We start from the raw sequence: 20,129 nt of genomic DNA on the forward strand, positions 1-20,129 counted from the left end.
ATACCAGAATTTCTGCTCTGATTTGTTTGGCAGCAGTGATAAATCTTAAATTAAGATCAGAAATCATGGCAAGGAATGAATCCATTAAATAGAGCTGTATTGGTGAGCACCTTTGCCACAAAGGAGATTTCCAGTGAGACTTTCTCCCCCCATAGATGTGAGGCTTGTTGTTTACTTTCCAAGGAATCTCAAGTAGTATTTCTCAGAATTCTATTCTGACTTGCCAGCTTAGATAAAGGAATAGTTTGGACTGCTTTGTTAAAACCCATACATAGATTTTTGAATGATACACACAGTAGAATTATCCAGGCATTCAAAGGGATAGAGTTTGTGATTAACCTTGAACATTTTAAACAGGAAAAACTCTTGATAAGAGATTATGTGATAACTGGAACCAGAGGAGGATTTATTTTATGCTTGAAAAACATGCCTTGGTTGCAGTGAGAGAACTGGAATTTGCAGATCTTGTAAAATTCATAAAAACCTGCTGGGTTATGTAAGACAGTGAAAACCACTTTCTGTCATTGTGAATTAAGAAAGACATTTATTGAGTCTTTCTGTAACTGGCTCTCTTGCACTAAAATGCAAACTTCTGTTTTCCTGCATGCATATTTTTAATGATGATCTCTACAATGAGAATAGGATTAGAGGTACTGCAGACTTTGATTTTGTAGAGGGACAAACTTTGCAAGCTGTTCAGGTGATAAATAAAGTTCTTCCTCCTATACCTCCTACTAGGTGCTGCTTTCCTGTTGATTCTTCCTGCTCATAACATCCTTTCCTGATACTTGCTGGACGATGTCAACAGTGCCATCTCTGTTCAGGAGATGGAACAGATGAATATCAGTTTGAACAGTTGACTCTGGATAAAATTCCCCCACCTTCACTCCAAAATCTTATTTTATTTCAGTGCATTGACAAGGCCAGAGATCTGCTAGATGCTGAGCTGACTGCCATGGCAGGCGAGAGCTACAGTCGAGCCTATGGGGTAAGTGTCTCACTCTTAGCCTTCATTCTCCTCATTGCTGCTTCATAATATCCCTAGAAATCAAGTAAAACTTTTGACTAGTGTTAGTCTCAAACATAAGATCTTTTTAAGACCACGAGCTAAATGTCTCTTGTCAGGTAAGAAGACTGCTTAAGGACAAATTAAACAATGAAATGAACTCTACCCCTCAAAGAAAGTAAGAATTGACATTTACAAATGGTGTATCGTCTAAATGTCAGTATATAGTAATCTGTTCTTTACCTGTTGGGGAAAGCTCGTGGACTTACGGTTTGGGTGCCAAAATACTGTTTGTCAATTATAGATTTGTTCTGTAGTGATTGGGATGGAATGTGATTGTTTCCTTTAGGCTATGGTATCCTGCCAGATGCTGTCGGAGCTGGAAGAGGTTATCCAGTATAAACTTGTACCAGAACGCCGTGAGATCATCCGCCAGATATGGTGGGAAAGACTGCAGGTACGTCAGTGTAAAGACGAAGGATGGCAGTGCTGATATTTTGAGCCTGAACAGCTTCCTTCAATGCCAGCGTGATGGCTCAGCAGTTTGTTCTTGTTCCAGTCCAATACCACGTGTTCTTACATGGCTGTATGCTTTCTGTCTCCTTTGTGTTGTCCCTTTTGATCTTTAGGTTAGTCTGCCTGAGGTGTCTACAGATGTGACTCCTTAATAGGGTTATTTAAGCTTGAAATGAGTCTGTACAGAGTGGAGATGCTTGTAGCACCTCCAGAGCTGCTTCTCTCAGTGTTGGACCTCACCAACCATACTGGTTCCACCACAACTGGTTTGAACTTTTTACCTGTCTGTCTGCATTTTAAGGAGGAGTAAATTCCCGCACAGTACTGGAAAACCAGACAGAGAATTCACATCCATGTACAAAATTGTTCTTTTCTTAAAGTATTCCTGGAAAGGATTAAAAAAATGCATAGGGTAAAATGTTCTAATTATAGCAAATTTTTATGGACTGTATGGAAAAGGAATTTCTCCCCTCACAGATTTCTCCACTGCTCTGTATGCCTTTTTATGAAAGACTGCTGCATGTTTTTCTAGCTGTTTGGGAAGCTGTGACAAAGGCTTTAGTCTTTCATCTGCATTCCTGTCTGTAAATGCTCAGGAGTGTTCCACTGGAGTGGAGAAACTGTGTGTGACAGGAAGTGTAATGTCTGAATACAGCTGTTGATGGTTCTAAAAGCAGTACATGCAGTTCTTACACATTTTACAGCTTCTCTTAAATAATTTTCAGATGCCAGTTGGGTGTGTTGTGTACTTGTGTTGGGTGTCAAGGACAAACTTTGTCTAACTTCCCAGACTTCAATTTTGGGGAAGAGTAAAAAAGGAGAATGATGCTTCGGTACAAAGGAGGTTGCTGCCATTAGGAATTCTCTTCTACACCTCAAAATAAAATCTGAGTTGTCTCTGGATTAATACTAACTTCAGAGCATCCCTGTTAACTCTGAGGTTCTTGGTCACTGCAGCAAGCACTCTGCATTCGGCCATTTCTATCCCTACTTTGCTGTAGCGTCCTTAAACATTTGAAATGCAGACTCATCCTGATGTGATTGTTCTGGGCCTTTCCCTTCAGGCAGGCATGAGATAGGCAATGCTTTCACAAGCAGTATAGCAGTTGGGACTGCAGTTTTTGGCAGGATATCAGTCCAGTCATGCCAGCTTCTAAAAGCAACACATGCAAGGAGAGGAAAAATGTTGAAGGTTGATAAGAAAAATGTCTTTGTAGCCATTTAATTTACTTTTTTTTTTATTTATTTATTTATTTTTTTGTCATCTGTGTATAGGACTTGTCACTGTTTAAACCAAAAGGAGACTTTAAAGCCGGGTTGAGAAGGCTTATATAACATTTGACATGGTTTGAAAATGCACAAATAACTTCCATGATTTTGGATGTGATCTTTTTTAGCTTTTCTTCTAGAGGAGAAGAGGAGAAGCTCTTCTCTAAGGGAATATCACTAGACTGCAAGCATTGATCTGGCTTTCCATGCACTGTGGGCTGCAGGCTATGAGAGTCAGGGACGTAACATGCTTCACACACTGCAGCTTAAAGAAACAGCCAGCTAAGTTGTCGTTTTTCTTAATGTTGGCCTGCTGTGAATTATGGCTGATGAAGTCTCTCCATCTTGGGAAAAGTCCCTTCAGTTTCTGACTCAAGGCTCTGTGGAATAGGCTGAATATACAGCTGTAGCACCTTTTCTTCCTTTGTCTCCTAGGGCTGTCAACGAATTGTGGAAGACTGGCAAAGAATATTGATGGTTCGGTCTCTTGTTGTGAATCCTCACGAGGACATGAGAACTTGGCTTAAGTATGCCAGCTTGTGTGGCAAGAGTGGGAGACTGGTGAGCATTATCAACCTCTGCAACAGGTTTTTAGATAGCTGACTTCATTGTGCCACTTCTGGCTTCCAAATACTTTCATTGGAGGATTGGCCCTCCTAAGGAAGATACTGATCAGAAATTACTGAAATGCTAAAATTGCGACAGGCATATAGTTCATGCTTGTAGTCAGTTAGTTTTGTGAGATGAGTATCATACCTGAGGGTACCTTGAAGCCTCTTTTTTTTTTTGCCTGCTCTACCTGGAAGTTCTTATGCAGAATGAGTATTTAATAGTAATAGTGCTCCTTAATAAAGCACTCTTTGTCAAATCTAGAATGTGATGTTAATATCAAGAAATGCTACAATTCAGTTTCAGTATTCACCACTAGATTTGTTACCGAAAAAAACTGAAGCAGACTTCACCCTCTGTATTGGCTTCTGAAAAAGTAATTTAATGCTCAGGTTCCAGTGAAGGTGTATGTGGTTTATAATGTGGTATTCTTATGAGTCCAGGAAGTGGTAAAAAAGGCTGCTGCCTCTGTGCTTTATATTGTTAGTTTAGCTTTTTTAGTGGCACACAGTTCTGTGGTGAATATGAGATGGAGGTAAGGATGAGCTTGTTTTAACTTCTTTTTTTTTAATGTTTGTAATTTCCTCCAGGCTTTGGCCCATAAGACGCTTGTCCTGCTCTTGGGAGTAGATCCATCCCGACAGCTGGATCACCCACTGCCAACAGTACATCCCCAAGTGACTTATGCATACATGAAACACATGTGGAAGAGTGCTCGTAAGGTACAGAACAACATTATACCCTGTGTTTTGTTGCTCGGTTTTTGTGCAGTGCCATACATTTCAGATCTTCATAGTCTGCACACGACAAAGACAAGGGTGAAGGTTTTACTTTTGATTTTCTTTAAAGAGTCTCTTATCATTATTTTAAAGAAAAGCTTTTGACATTTTATTTTAAATCTCAGTAGACAGAGGAAACCTGGCCCAATTTTATTTTCTGCGTGGAAAGATTTGTTGTTAAAGCAGTACCAGGTATCCAAGACATGGCAGCTAAGATTAATAGTCAGTAGTGACAGTTCTTTCCTCACCATTTACTGTGTAGGCTCAGCACTTCGCTTTTCTTCCACTGTTCTGATTGCCAGGTCTCCATATCTTACGCATGGTCAGGGCTACACAATGGAAAAAGAAAGGAGTTCTTTCAATTCCAGTTTTAGAATACCTAGAACAATTTGTACTTAGTTGCTGAGCAGAACTTTTATTAAGGACACAATTGAAAATTTCTAGCTGAAAGGCAGCGGAAAAGTACATAGGGTTTTGTCAGGGGAACAATTTGGCTCTGAAGAGCCTGGGATGAATGTTTATGACATTGCAACACAGAGAGCATTTACATACTCAAATCCAATAAGCCTCAGACTAGCTAACTTACCTTCTTTTTCTTTTTTAATATACATTAAAGCCTTCATTTATTGTCATATTCTGCCACATCTTTTTTGAATTTTTTTCTCTCTTTGGGGTTGCCAGTACTGGAGCGGAGCCACTGCTATGGGATGATGGCCATGACCTAACTATTCTTTATTTGAATTTAAAAAACAGAAGGAGCTGCTGATGAGGCACCGTTCTGTTGGCTTTGTAAAGCAGTGCAATAGTCTCTTACTTTCTTCTTTAAGTGACCCCAGGAATAAATGGTTATTCTCTGCCTGCTTCTCTCAATGAGAGTGAGTTTTCTCTCTTTGACCTGTGATGAGGAAACAAGTAAAGAAGATGAAGGAAGAGAATATATTTAAACTAAACTGTTACAAGATTACGTGGAGCCCATAAGGACAGGAGGAAAAAAAAAAGGAAAGCAGCAAAGATGAGAGAGAAACAGATGTGGATGCAATCACAACCTCTTGCTTGAGGAATGATTTCATATTTTCCTACAGCACATAAGCTCTGTGCATAGAGACCTTCACAGTTATGGTTTGACTAATATCTGGTACAACAGTACTACTGTTTTTAAGATTGTTTTTCCCTCCTACTTCTAATGAAGTATCAAAGTTATTACATGTGGAGAGACGCCTCCCTGTTAATGATGTGATACTTTAATTTTGCCTTAGGCCCAATACCCTTTTTCACGACAACTGATTTGTGCATGCTGACATTTGAACTGGACAAATAAGGCATTCCAACTCAGGTGATTGCTGTCTCACTTTAAAGTAGGTGGAACAGAAGTAAATTGGACTCTTAATAGCACCTTCTGCAGTTTCTGACCTGAAATGACCTTGCAGATTGCAAGGGCTTTACTCTAAATATTTCCACTGAAGCATGCACAATTTTCAGAGTTCTTTACCCTATAATCCACCCCAAGGAATTTCAAAGAATATTCCCCCAAAATATCGATAGTTCCTTCAGCACTATGCCTTCTATAGTCTGGCAAAGGGGCAACACGTTTGTACTTAAACAATTTCAGGAGAGATCTAGGTTTTCATCTGTTGAAATAAGTCAAAGTTTAGGTTCTGTGCTATGTACCATAAGTCTGGGCTCTAGAAGGGAAGCTGAAGTTTTCCTTTAGACAGTATTTTTCTCAAATAGTCATTTCCTGTAGTGTATTACAGGCAGGCTTCTTAGGATCTGTGAACCAGTCTGTTATGGTTGTGACCTATTCAGACACTGTATGTACACCGTGAACATTTGATTGTTGATTGCCAGACTCTTTGATGTACATGTTCAATTGCAATTGAGATACCACTGTATGATTTCTAGAATCTTACTATACATGAGCAGTAATAGGACATTCTCTGCTGTTGGAGGTTTATCCTCATATGTGTGGCCTTGCCAGTTTGCTAGATGTGGGTTCTTGCACATTGAAGCACAAGTACTAGCTTGCACTATTGTCAGTCATTCTCTCTACTGCATGTATGATGAGCATCAGGATGCAGTTATTTGTTCCTTGGTGTAGCAATTCAGAGGCCAGATTATAAGACAATTAAGAATTTCTATCCTGTTCATTTATTATGGGCTACAGACCTGGCATAAACTGATTCTAGAGGTATTTAATTAGTTAAAAGGCTTTCAAAGAAAACAAAAGTGTATTTTTTGCTTTTGGTGAAAACTTATTTCCATGTTGTCTTCCACATGTGAAATGTTATTTAACCCCCATGGCTCTTACCACAACCATCATCCAATTACAGATCGATGCATTCCAGCACATGCAGCACTTCGTACAGACGATGCAGCAGCAGGCACAGCATGCTATTGCCACTGAGGACCAGCAGCACAAGCAGGAACTCCACAAGCTTATGGCACGGTCAGCACCTAGTCCTTGGAGACCCTTTGTATCTATGTGGTAACACTGTCCTGAGGTTGCAGGGTTCATGCACATGAGACGTGTTAGACAAGGCCCACGCTTTGATTAAGTGGAAAGAGATTTCTCATTTAGATGGCAGAAGACCCTTTCAACATTTATCATTATTCATCTTATAATTTCAGGAAGTGTTACTGTGACATGTCAGTGTAAACAAGCTCATATTTGTCGCTGGCAGCTGGCTGTGTTATTCCAGCACTGTGGCTCACTGGCAGAAGGCATCACTCTCATCTGTTTTTTCAGGAGATTCAGTCAGTAGGAAAGAAACTCTTCCCACATGCCTGGCACATCTGTTCTTGGCAGTGTGAGCCCATGGAGTAACAGCAATGCTTTGGGCATTGGGTGCCAAGCATGTGATGGTCTCTTAAAATATTGTTGTAATGAAATTGCATCTCATAAGCTCTGTTTTCCTCTGTGAATCTCTGGTTACCAGATCCGTTATTTCCAATTCGATGAAGGAATCACATAGTACTCATTAATGAAGGGTTGGTTTTATGAGAATGGAAATCTGATAACAGTATTGTCTTAGTGTTTTTGGGTTGACTATCATGGAAAATAAGTTAGTAATGAATTATTTTTCTTGAACGAGGCTTGCAGGAGAACTCAAAATACTGAAAGGGCAGCTATGTAACTGTGGTATTTAGAGTCTGCTGAGAGAGCAAAGTATTAAGCTTAGCATAGGACTTCACAGCCCCACCCTACTGCAGGAAAAAATGTTGTTTTTCTTTCCTCTGGGAGGAGATGGCTTAATGGGGTTTCTGGCTTGGGGGAAGAGCATTTGCAGCATTTGCTCCACACTTCTGCTGGCTGGCTGATGCCTGTTCTCTCCAGAAGGCTAGTTCATATGGTGATAAATACATGCTGTGTGCCTTTTATCATTACTGAATAAGTGTTTTGATGTGTTAGCTACTTCTAAAGTGCATTTTGTAACTGATAGAAATGAAGAACAGAATTTGATCCTAGCCTTGCTCCATAAAGTTTAAACCAACCTTACCTGTTAAATACATACACTCCATCTGCAGAAGAGGCCCTGAGTGAGTTTAGCACATGAAACATTTTTTTTTCAGATAAGAATTCTGCCTTTAAGACTAGCAGGATTTGTTTTCATTCCAGGTTGTGTCTGAGTCAATAATCCCTTTGCTTAACCAGGTGTTTCCTGAAACTGGGTGAGTGGCAGCTGAACCTGCAAGGCATCAATGAGAGCACCATCCCCAAAGTCTTACAGTACTACAGTGCTGCAACAGAGCATGATCGCAACTGGTACAAGGTCAGTGTGGAAAGGCTCTAGACAGTGCAGAGAGATAGGAGATGTGATCAAATTTATCTTCTTTCCCATTACACTTCCTTAAGCTTTGAAGAACTAAGGAGTATGGGAAGGTAACATGACATATTTTTAGTTCCTTTGATGCTATAACATCCACCTTGGAGCTCTTGACTAGAACTCACCATGAAGTTAAGATAAAAAAGCAATAAAAACTACAAGTGGTTAGAGAAAGCAAAGCATTGTGTTGTCTGCAGGGTATTACTTCTCATCTCTAGACTCAGAAAGGTTGAATTATTACCTAATACTCAGTACAAGTTGCAGAAAGGATTGATCTTCACCATTTTTGTTGAAGTTCTTCTCTCCTGTTGGCAGGCCTGGCATGCCTGGGCAGTGATGAATTTTGAAGCAGTGCTTCACTACAAACATCAGAACCAGGCCAGAGATGAGAAGAAGAAATTGCGTCATGCCAGTGGTGCCAGCATCACTAGTGCTAACACTGAGGGCAGCAACAGTGAGAGTGATGCGGAAAGCACAGAGAACAGTCCCATCCCATCTCCAGTGCAGAAAAAAGTCACTGAGGTATCAGTCTTCCCTATTTACTTAAAGAAATAGGTACTTGCTTCCTGTGTCTGAAAAGTAAGCTACTACTATGTATGCTTGGCTTGTGGATGCTGCCTATGTATAGCCAACAGACTGAGGTATAAAAACTCTTCATAGTCTTACCAGCCTGAAAGATCTATGTAAATACAAGTCTATATAAATATATTTTGTCAAGCAAAAAAATGAAGTTCGGGATTGATGTGGTCTTTGGGAGCATGAATGGAAGCTGACTATAATGTGGATTAGGTCTGTTTCCACATAGCATGGGGAAAGAGGGAGAACTAAGCTTAGGATTCTTGTGGATTGATACTCCTGTGTAGAACTAACGTTAACAATTTCATTCCAAAAGGACTTATCCAAGACCCTCTTGATGTACACAGTCCCTGCTGTCCAAGGTTTCTTCCGTTCCATATCTCTGTCTCGAGGAAACAACCTACAAGACACACTCAGGTATGTAATAAAGCCCACAGTAAACAAAATCTAGCTGATAAAGCTTAAAATTAGGTAGAACACCTTTTTTGCTCTTGCTATGGCTAAACTTCAGTTCAAACTAATGCATCTTAGGTTATCCTAACTTGGTTCTGAGAAGAATTTTTTGTAAATGTAACTGAAGATATTTGATTGGAATGGTATTTTTTGTTTTGTTTCATTCCTAATGAGGGTTTCTTTCCTGCAGAGTCCTTACTCTGTGGTTTGATTATGGTCACTGGCCTGATGTGAATGAGGCTTTGGTTGAAGGGGTCAAGGCAATCCAAATAGATACTTGGTTGCAGGTAAGGAATACAAAGCATTAAGACCTAGGGGGATCTTTTACAAGTTACCATCAGTGAGTGGCAAGAGCAGTGTGCATGTGGTACAATTTGTAACTGAGTTAACAGGAATTTTGAATAGATACTAAAGAAGCATTCTTGTATTAATTTCTATATGTAGACTAGTTCATGTGAATGAGAGAGCAAAGATTTTAAGAAAGAAAGATAGTGATCAAGTATAAAACAATACTGAGTCTATTTTGAGACTACTTTATAGAGTGGGCCTGGTAAAGATGGCTTAATTTCTTATTTGAGTGTTACACTTCCAAGACAAGTCTTACTCTGTCCATGTGAAGATCATATAATAGTTTTGCACAAAACATTTGTCATCTCACTGAGCTGTTCTGCATTTTTGGTGCTGTTTGGAACTTTGCTATGTTATCCTCTGACTAAAAAATGGATGATGGGCCTGTATCTCTTTTAGAGACTGTGAGGTCTCTGGCTGAGAGTAGAAAACAGCTTATTAACTGTGTGTGTGAAATGACAGGGATGTTTATTTTACTTATCCTTCCTGTTAGGTTATCCCTCAGCTTATTGCAAGAATTGACACTCCTCGACCATTGGTAGGACGTCTCATTCATCAGCTCCTCACAGATATTGGACGGTACCACCCCCAGGTAAGCCTGAGCATAGAGAAGGAATCTCCATAGTACATTTTTCTGTTCTTTGAGTTTGATACGGGCTCTTGAAGTCATTCTGCTCTTCAGAGAAAGTCTTGTAAGCTTTCTGGATTGGAAGACTTTGAATAGCAAATTCCTACTGCCTTTCTCAAGAAACAAAATTACTTTCTCTTGTTTGACCCAAAAACTGCTAATGATGCTCTGCTAATCTTTCAGTTTATGCAACTCCTCTGTATGGTTCTAAAACATTATCTATTGATGTCACTTGTAGGCTTTGATCTATCCTTTGACTGTGGCATCCAAATCCACAACTACTGCTCGCCACAATGCTGCAAATAAAATCTTGAAAAACATGTGTGAGCACAGTAACACGCTGGTGCAGCAGGCAATGATGGTGAGTGCTTATGTGTACCTGAAAGTGTGTGATGTTTCAGGTATGACCGTACAAAAATGACTGTTTAATGTTAATTTTGTTCAAATATGAGGTTTGTTTTTTTTTTTCCTTTGATTTGGAAGAACTGAGTGTCAGCATAATTTCAAGAGAATAATATAAAATGAGCCATAACATTCAGAGTTCTTGTGCATCCTTATGAAAAAAGATGGAACGCGTGAAGAATCGTTTTTCCCACAAAGATATTTTTGCTTAATGAAAAGTGGAAACAAAACCTTTCTTTTAATTCAATTGCTCAAGCTTATTATGAATAGATGAAAACTAATGCTGTTAGGCCAAGTTACACAAATATATGCGAAAGTTCAAAGGCAACGAGTTCAGTGAGAAAAGCCTGATCATCATCTTACAGGAAAAGATACAACAAACTTGTGGGAGTTTTTGTAGCTCCCTCTAGCTGACAGCAACAAATACTTCATAACCATTGGAGAAGAAAGTCGTTTTACATTTTTAAGTCAGCTTAGATTCATAATGGTTAGGGATTTTCTGGAGTATTTTATCTTTTTTTTCCTGATCTCAAATAGGTAAGTGAAGAGCTAATCCGTGTGGCAATCCTGTGGCATGAGATGTGGCATGAAGGGTTGGAAGAAGCATCTCGTCTGTACTTTGGAGAAAGAAATGTGAAGGGAATGTTTGAGGTGCTGGAACCGCTTCATGCCATGATGGAACGTGGGCCTCAGACTTTAAAAGAGACATCCTTCAATCAGGTATCAGCAAATAAACTTCTGTTTGCCCTCCAAATTAGGCAGGACAGCCTCCTGCCCCTGTGAGTTCCAAGGACTGCTGCCATCTATGAGAGAGACTCGGGCTGCTGAGATTATTATGTTGTTAGATTTCGTTACTTTTCATTTATTTCTGGGTCTGCATTGTTTTTTGTGGCTATGGTGTTCTATGGCTATTGCAGCACAGATTGCCTTGGTGTCTTTATCAAGTGGGTGCCTGACAAGATCTGGAAGACATACAATAGCTTTGCAATTAACTGTTCTAACTCCATTCTGCTTTGCTTCATGACAACCACCAGCACAGACTGGAGATATTACCTTTATCGAGTCTCAAAACAAATTCATTTGAGCTTGTTGAGCCGACTGTTAAAGGGTCTGTTAATATTCAATGGAATGAATGTTCTGTTCATTCTGTTGCCTCCTATTGTGAGGTCTGTTTGGGAGTAATGTTGCCCAAAACACTCAGTGCCTGTCTTAGATCCAGGAATTTCTGGTTCATTAGTTTTGGCATGCTATAAAAAATGTGAGGTCAAGGATTTGCAATGGAATTTGAAAATAGACTGTGCTGGTATTAAGTGGTCTCCACCTGTTACACTGTAGTCTGTAGAAATGTTTCTCTTGTTTTTCACTTCCTCCCTAGGCCTATGGCAGAGACCTAATGGAAGCTCAAGAGTGGTGCAGGAAGTATATGAAATCAGGAAATGTCAAGGACCTCACTCAGGCTTGGGATCTCTATTACCACGTTTTCAGGCGTATCTCAAAGCAGCTGCCTCAGGTAGGGGAAGAGATACAGTTCTGTTGTGGGGCTTACAGCGTGTGTTGTCAGTACTAATCTCTGTTTAATGTTTTTTGGTTATTCAAAACATTTGAATTCAGTATTCTTGAATTAACTGCTTTTAATTTGCTCACAAACTTCCTAAGCTTCAAGTTTTCTACTTATGCAGCCCTTTTGGCAAGTACTGAAGTACTGACAGCTGACTGTGAACTGTTCTAGGCTCCTTGCCAGCATGAACTCTTCAGATGTTTAAGTGAGATTTAACTGAAATGCTTGAAGAGTTGTGTTTCGTCTGTCTTCTGTAGCTCACTTCTTTAGAACTACAGTACGTGTCACCAAAACTCTTAATGTGCCGGGACCTGGAATTGGCAGTGCCAGGAACGTATGATCCCAACCAGCCTATCATCCGCATTCAGTCCATTGCACCCTCACTTCAGGTCATCACCTCCAAGCAGCGGCCCAGGAAACTAACATTAATGGGTAAGAGGAAGCAGTTTGTACTTTGCTATTCTAGTATTTAAACAGTTGGTTTTAGTATGTCACGTAAAACTTCTACAGCATCTGCCAAATTTCTCAGTTCTTCTGTGTCCTTGTGTTTACTCTTTAGTGTTTTCTCAGCTAGAGTAAACTTTTCCCTATTAATCCTTTTCCAGGAAGCAACGGGCATGAGTTTGTGTTCCTTCTGAAAGGTCATGAAGACCTTCGTCAAGATGAAAGAGTGATGCAGCTTTTTGGGTTGGTCAACACTCTGCTAGCAAACGACCCAACTTCTCTTCGTAAAAACCTCAGGTATGTGTTAGGGATGGTTACTGAGTGTGCTTATGCATGAGTGACATCCAACAAATGTACAGAAAACCTTGGCATATCCGGATGGTTTGTAAGGAAGTGATGAGTATTGGAGCTAAGCTGATTTGAGTATGTAAGAGAACACCCATTCATAGACTGAAACTTGGAGGAAATGCTTTACATAAAACAAAAACTTCCTCAGTGTACAAGTTATTTCTTGTGAATTGCTAATAGTATTTGAGATAAACACTATTTCAACATAGGCTCCTAAGGCAGCACTTAAGCTGAGAGCAGGCTTTTAATTAAGGATTTTTATTAATTATAGTCAGTAAACAGCTTGATCAATGGTCACCGACTGCAGTTCTGTACACTATTGTTCAAACATCAACATACCAAATGTCATGTGCGAATTATAGACATTCATGGGTCACATAATCTGAGCCTTCTAAAAGCAGTATTCCTGCCAAAACCACATCAGCCATCCAAATGGATGTTCCAGGTCTGTCTGGGTTGGGGGGGAAGGTTAAAGTGTACTGAGTTATAATAGAAAACAATTTGAGCTCTGAATTTCTGTTTTTTTCCTGTAGCATCCAGAGATATGCAGTTATTCCACTGTCCACAAATTCAGGCTTGATAGGTTGGGTTCCCCACTGTGACACACTGCACGCCCTCATCCGAGACTACAGAGAGAAGAAAAAGATCCTGCTTAACATTGAACATCGCATCATGCTGAGGGTAATGGGCAAAAGTAGCAGATTTTTTGGTACACTCTTTTAGGACTCCAGTGTCGTACTGAAGAACAATGGTGCACACACTTTTCCTACTTTACCTGTTTTCTGATTTATTGTTGGTATCAACAATAAGTTCAAGAATATCAGAGAAGTGCACTAAAATGCTACTAAAAGGCAAAATTGGCCATAAATTTATTTGTTTCTCCTTTCCTGTTTTAGCAGTGACCATAAGTTGTCACCATCTGGTGACTAAAATGTGTTTTGCATGAATATGATGTGTCTTACAGAAGGTGCCATGCTGCTGGCATTTACAAACATTGTGACTAGGGAACGTGGCCAAAGTTAGACAGAATGGAGAAACAGAATGTTACTAGAGAAGGTGGAATTGCCTGCCAAAAAGGAACTTGCGTGCCAGCCCAGGAAGTGCTTTTCAAAACCTATTTACCTCAGCAGTATTTTAATTAAATATGGCTATGGGCTATTTTTTGGATGCTAAGTTGTTTCCTATCCTATTTCACCCAAGTTCTTCACTGTAGTTCTCATACTATGTTTGGGAACATACTGGTCAGTCTGCAAATAATATTATATCGTGTTTATCTTGCAGTTATTTGTGATTGCTGTATTTCTTGTAGTACAGTGAGGGGTTACTGAATATTTGTTCTTAATTGCTTAATGTTGCTTCTCAATTATAGATGGCTCCAGATTATGACCACCTGACTTTAATGCAGAAGGTAGAAGTGTTTGAACATGCTGTCAATAACACAGCTGGAGATGACCTTGCCAAACTGCTGTGGTTGAAAAGTCCGAGCTCAGAGGTTAGTTCAGCACATGTGAAGTCCTTTCCCTGTTTGGAAATTAATGATTTTGAGTGTTTTTCACATTCCAAAACACAGCAGTTATTGTATAAATTAAAACGTAAGCTGAAACATGCAACATGTCTGTCTGACTTCTTCTATTCTGTCTCTGCTTGTAGGTGTGGTTTGACAGAAGAACAAACTACACTCGTTCACTAGCTGTGATGTCAATGGTTGGGTACATTTTGGGTCTTGGGGACAGGTAAGTAATATTGCAAAGGTTTTCGTTTGTTTTTTAGATGAAAGCAGACTGCAGGGACTTCTCAGTCTGTCCATTGAATCTGTTGTTACGGTAACATCTTTCAGTATGGATATTGCTGAGCTATGATGATACCATCTTTATGGATTTCATTGCACTGCCATTATTTTCAACACAGCAACATGTGATCAGAGTTTGTGCATCTTGAGTACAAATAAGAGTTTTTTCTGTTCTGAGAGGAATACACCCAGAACTGTATCAAGAGCCACAAGTTCTGGTTCTCTTTCAGTCATAGGATGGAGAAAGATTTCCTGTTTTTTCTATAAAATGGAGAAGATGTGGTCTGCACTGCAGACGTGGTCTGGAGGAAAGTATAGACTTAAATGAATTAGGCAGTGGAAAACAAACTGGTAAAACAAAGAAATATTGTACGTAGTACATGATGCTTTGTCAGAAAGGGGCATTGTAACTTTCAAAATATTTTTGAAGGCAGAATCATTTAGAATTAAGGGCTGTAATGCCAAAAAAGGAAAATCCTCAAATGTTTTTATGCAAGAAGCTTCTATTCTTGAGCTTTTAAAGGCTTTTATAATGAAATTTAAAACCTTTGAAAATTGGATTAAAGCAAAATTGGAGCAAGTCGGCATGAATAACAGTATCTTGGTTTCTGTTAGTCAGCTCTGATTCTCTTCTCTTCTGGTAGTAATCCAATTTAAGTTACTTCACTTGCATAATTCATTGTATTTATATGCTGAAAAAAATATAATGAAAAAAGATGATACAAACAGAAGAACTTATCCTAACTGGAAAATAGATGTTCATATCCAAGAACTGTACTGATGGCAGTGATCCAATAGGTTGTTTGTCTTCCATGATGAGATAACATCTAATTCCTGAGAAGTAATTACAAAAGTAATGTGATAGATGCACTGTCAAGGAAGCTGTTCTGTTCATCCCAAGATTGAAGACCTCAGACAAGCAAGCTGTCACTGGCTGTTCTCATTCACGAAGATAAATATCATTTCAGACTAGAGCTGTGATTTACTTTATTTTTTCTTAATGACCTGTCAATCTGTTTTTTCTCCTACTCCTTCATCAAAGACACCCTTCCAATCTGATGTTAGACAGACTGAGTGGAAAAATCCTGCATATCGACTTTGGGGACTGTTTTGAGGTAAGTCTTTGTATTTGAACATAAACTTCACATTCTCTGATAAATCAAAAATCTATTTATAAATCAAGAATAATAGACCTTGAAGTGTAGTCCCAAGAAACCTGTTGGGCTCTTTTATGGATTTCACTTTTAGCTCTAGGTGAAAATAAAATGAGTTTCATCCCAAAGGCATGTCTTGGTGATTAGCTAAGCACTCTGTATTAGCTATTAGCATCACTGTTCTGTTAAATTTCCTGGAGCGGTTTAAACTCCATTGGCAATTTTTGTTACTCAGCATTAGCAACATGGGCACACATTTGACTTTTCCCTGGTGCCAAATTAATTACTTAGCTTCTCCCTCAAATTAGTGGAAGCTCAGGAATATAAAGCTGGGACTTTCTGTGTGTTTAGAGTACAACCCTTAAGGGTTTAACAAGAAAAACAGTACTTATTAACTCTTAATAAGTTAGCCATTCATTTACTAATTCTCCATTATTTGTTCAGGTTGCAATGACGAGAGAGAAGTTCCCTGAGAAGATTCCATTTCGGTTAACAAGGATGCTGACAAACGCTATGGAGGTAAGTATTCCCTCTTTGTTATGAAGGGAATTGTTCCTCGGGAAAGTGGCACCTATTTCTAGATGTTTTTTCCTGTATTAATGTTCTGGTTGAACCTCTTTACTCCTGCAAGGAGGAGAGGTGTAAAGTACTGTTCCAACTTCATTTTCAGGTCCTGTGATCTTTACAGTACATTACAGTGGAAAGCAACATTTTCACTGATGGAAAAAAGAAATGAAATTTCTTCAGTTTTTCAGTCCTTCCATAATTCCCTCACTTCAAATAGGTTTCACATCAACCAAACACAGCCCATAGCATGGTACTTTACAGCGGTCAGCTTGAAAGGAGCTTAGGTTGTAGGGATTGTCTGTTTTGTTGTTCTAATGAACAGAGAATGACAGAAGTGAGTTTTAATTCAAAGCACAAACCATTTCCTGCTCCCTAAAAATTAGGGTTGGAGTTGCATAATGAACAAAGCACCATGGTTGATGGCTTCTTTCTCTTCTGAAGGTGACGGGCCTTGATGGCAATTACAGAATCACCTGTCACACAGTGATGGAAGTCCTGCGCGAGCATAAGGACAGTGTCATGGCCGTGCTAGAAGCCTTTGTGTATGATCCATTATTGAACTGGAGGCTGATGGACAGTAAGTTATTCTGATAAAACAGTGATGACACCGGGAGAGTCATCGATCTCATTAACGTTATATTTGAATAAGACATCCAGAAGCACAAAACCTAATGTCTGTTTGAAGGCAGTCTGATTATACTGTTGATTTGCAAGTGCTCTTTATTGCACATGGTTCTAGGGATTGTAGTGTAAACTTACCACACTGATTGAAACCCTTTTTGCCCTTAAACAGCGGCACAGAACTATGCGACATGCAAAACGGTTTGACTTGTCCTTGTGTTAGCTGCCATCAGGAGATTAAAAGCTATTTCAGGTGACATTTGGAGAATGAGGAAGTCAGCCAAGTATATGCTGTATGTGGACAGGCAAATTTGCTGCAAACCACTGAAACTCAAGTTCATCTTTTTTAGTTCTTTTATTTTCTTGCAGCAAATACAAAGGGCAATAAACGCTCACGAACAAGAACAGACTCGTACTCAGCCAGTCAGTCAGTAGGTGAGTAAAAACAATGTATATCACAAATGTCTGGAGCTTTTTTTTTCTTAACAGTATACAAGACCATGAAGGTATTTTCAGCTTTTAATTCTTAGAAGTAGACAAAGAGCTTATTGTCATTAGCTTTAGGATTAAGTGTTGAGTTCAGTACTGGGCTCAAACAGCAGATGCTCATTTACAGTTATATTAACACTGCCCTGGGACACATAAACTGTTGTAAACCAAATAAGAATTGGCATCTGGTAGTTATTTACTTAGCCACCAAATTTTAGCGTGCAGAACTTGGCAAGTACCAATCTGAATGTTGAAGTTTCATTGCACTGAATCTTTGCCTTTGGACTACAGAACAGTGACGGTGTTTCATACTCAGAGTTCTATAGATATGTCTTTGCTGTAGTTTCAGGCCAATTGCATATCACTTCAAAGTATCTCTCACTTACAGTTTAATATGAAACGCTTCTCAAAGTTGGATCCAACCTTTCAGTGTTTTAGCAAGGGAAAGATGTTTGCTCCTTTGCTGCGTTTCCAGTAGTGATAGAGACGTGTAGTATGCTTTGTCACAGTCAAGTATGCTTTTCAAAGGAGCTGATTAACAGTGTTATTCATGTTTCCAAAAGAAGATTACTGGACCTGCCTTTCAGTTTCACACTTTGATTTTTGTTTGTGTGTTTTTTATCAAAAGAAATGTTAGACGGTATGGAACTGGGGGAGACGGCCCATAAGAAAACTGGGACCACAGTGCCTGAGTCCATCCATTCCTTCAGTAAGTTTCTTCTACTGATGCAGAAATTCTTCTCGGGTATGGAAGTTTCATGTAATGAGACACACGTTCCTCATTTATGCTGGCAAGGAACTGTATAATTACCTGTGTTCTCAATTGTAGAAAAAGATGACAGGAAATAGAATGGAATTTGGGTTTGTTAGCAAGCAGAGTGATATTTGGGAAGGACAGATGTAACAGCAGGGCAAACACTTTTATTCTTCAGATGACGTCCTAATTCTATGGGTTTTTCCTACTTCTGTCTTGTAGTAGGAGATGGCCTCGTGAAGCCGGAAGCTCTAAATAAGAAAGCAATTCAAATTATCAACAGAGTTCGAGATAAACTCACTGGTAAGCACATATTTATTGATGTAAAACGTGATGAGATGGATCAGCACTACTTTTAACATTGATATTTTGTGTTAGTCCTGTAATGTCTATTCAGTAAGGGAGGGGTAATACAAGTCCCATCAGTCCTGAACTCGCCATCTAGAAGTTGTGTTTATGTCACATATCTTCCATTCATGCTTCTTCGTCCCTTAATTTCCAAGGTCGAGACTTCTCTCACGATGAAACGCTTGATGTACCCACACAAGTAGAACTCCTCATTAAGCAAGCTACTTCTCATGAGAATCTGTGCCAGTGCTACATTGGATGGTGAGTCTGTCATTCAACTGACAGTGCAAAGTTCTTCTCTGAGTTGATCTGGAATTAATAATTTGAGCAGAGGAAAAGCCAACAAAAACATTATTTCCTGTGTATTTAGTTACGTATGGAAGCCTTACCACATGTTGCATCTGATCTCATACATTTTGCAGGCTTATGGCAGAGATCCCTTAGACAGTGCATTGTAGGAAAGTAAGTTGTGATAAGGGGTGATGAGAATGATAAAGCATTTAAGCTGCAATCAGCCTGAACGCTTAAAGTGTTGGATGTAAGGCTTGTGTTGGTCACTGATGTCAGTTACAGTGAAGAGCTCCATATTCTGCAGCAAACATAAATGATTTAGTTGCACGTCTGTCATTTGAGAGTGATAACATCAGACTATGCTTAAGGAAACAGTCCTTAGTTTTTAAGCATTTCTTAGCTGGAAAGAAGCTTGGGGTTGGGGGGGGGGTCACCTGCCAGCTTTTCCTACACTACGTCTTCCAAACGGTGCCTTGGCAATCTCAGTCCTTCTCAGCATTGCCTTTGTGAAGCTGCATACCAGTTAGCATCACCACCCTATTTTTGTTTTCTTTAGGTGTCCTTTCTGGTAACAGAAGATTCCAAAGTATCCAACAGCCTTTTTATTCTGGAGGCTTTTGCTCTCCAAACTTTGCTCTTCTACAAACACAAACTGAACGTTGGACTGATATACAGCCCTTGTCAAATATTTTGAGATGTAAATGGAAAGAGTTATTGTATATTAACGAGTTGGTTTAAGCCAATTTATAGCTGCTATTGGAAGAAAACACAAGCTGTCTGAAACACAACAGTTGATTTGGGTTTCCAAGGACAGTGAAGACTGATTGTACTGCAGGTGTCAATGGTTCCACTTGGTCTTTGGGGAACTGGTAAATAGAACTATATACGGGTTTGGACTTAATTTGCAACGTAACCGAGTCATTTGCAGATGGATTGTTGCCCTGAACAGAATATTGGAGCAGATCTTAAGGATTTAATCTGAACGTAACCAGGTGCCTCTGTGCAGACTGAGCAGCGCAAACTGGCTGCAGGGTGCAAATGAGACACCGCTGGGGAGCCCCCAGTGTGCAGCTTAAAAAGCAGTGCTGGGGAATAAGAAGGGGAATGCGGTAACTGGCATAGGAGGCAAAAGGGGGAGAGCTGGTCATAACTTGAAACAAGAAATAATGGTTATTAAACGTGGGAGTGGAGAAAGTTGTGAATTATGAATAAAAACCATGAAAAAACGATGCACAAAATACAACAGAGTAGCCATGTTTAGATGCCATGTTGTATTTGAATATTTTTGTGCCAATAAATTACACCAAAACGTAGCGACGTGGGCTGCGTTCTTCTTTGTTCCTAAGTAGCTCTTAG

The 20,129-nt window shown here is 39.5% G+C and overlaps 1 protein-coding gene across 2 annotated transcripts in view; it reads left to right on the forward strand.

The window, feature by feature from the left end:
- The window catches only part of MTOR (mechanistic target of rapamycin kinase), a 59,361-nt gene extending 39,275 nt beyond the window's left edge, over positions 1-20,086 (forward strand). For both annotated transcript variants that reach the window (XM_072353974.1, XM_072353975.1), the window contains exons 33-58: positions 911-988; positions 1,356-1,463; positions 3,227-3,352; positions 3,991-4,122; positions 6,510-6,625; positions 7,832-7,949; positions 8,319-8,525; positions 8,896-8,996; positions 9,223-9,319; positions 9,874-9,972; positions 10,247-10,369; positions 10,948-11,130; positions 11,786-11,920; positions 12,226-12,400; positions 12,574-12,709; positions 13,294-13,441; positions 14,130-14,252; positions 14,411-14,493; positions 15,592-15,664; positions 16,148-16,222; positions 16,712-16,847; positions 17,261-17,326; positions 18,009-18,089; positions 18,357-18,437; positions 18,638-18,743; positions 19,330-20,086. In XM_072353974.1, coding sequence (XP_072210075.1) covers positions 911-988; positions 1,356-1,463; positions 3,227-3,352; positions 3,991-4,122; positions 6,510-6,625; positions 7,832-7,949; positions 8,319-8,525; positions 8,896-8,996; positions 9,223-9,319; positions 9,874-9,972; positions 10,247-10,369; positions 10,948-11,130; positions 11,786-11,920; positions 12,226-12,400; positions 12,574-12,709; positions 13,294-13,441; positions 14,130-14,252; positions 14,411-14,493; positions 15,592-15,664; positions 16,148-16,222; positions 16,712-16,847; positions 17,261-17,326; positions 18,009-18,089; positions 18,357-18,437; positions 18,638-18,743; positions 19,330-19,345 — 2,922 coding nt within the window. In that variant the 3' untranslated portion in view covers positions 19,346-20,086. The remainder of the gene's footprint in view (positions 1-910; positions 989-1,355; positions 1,464-3,226; positions 3,353-3,990; positions 4,123-6,509; positions 6,626-7,831; positions 7,950-8,318; positions 8,526-8,895; positions 8,997-9,222; positions 9,320-9,873; positions 9,973-10,246; positions 10,370-10,947; positions 11,131-11,785; positions 11,921-12,225; positions 12,401-12,573; positions 12,710-13,293; positions 13,442-14,129; positions 14,253-14,410; positions 14,494-15,591; positions 15,665-16,147; positions 16,223-16,711; positions 16,848-17,260; positions 17,327-18,008; positions 18,090-18,356; positions 18,438-18,637; positions 18,744-19,329) is intronic.
- Positions 20,087-20,129: the final 43 nt, after the last annotated feature.

This window comes from Excalfactoria chinensis, chromosome 20 (genome assembly GCF_039878825.1).
Source record: "Excalfactoria chinensis isolate bCotChi1 chromosome 20, bCotChi1.hap2, whole genome shotgun sequence".
Taxonomy (NCBI): domain Eukaryota; kingdom Metazoa; phylum Chordata; class Aves; order Galliformes; family Phasianidae; genus Excalfactoria; species Excalfactoria chinensis.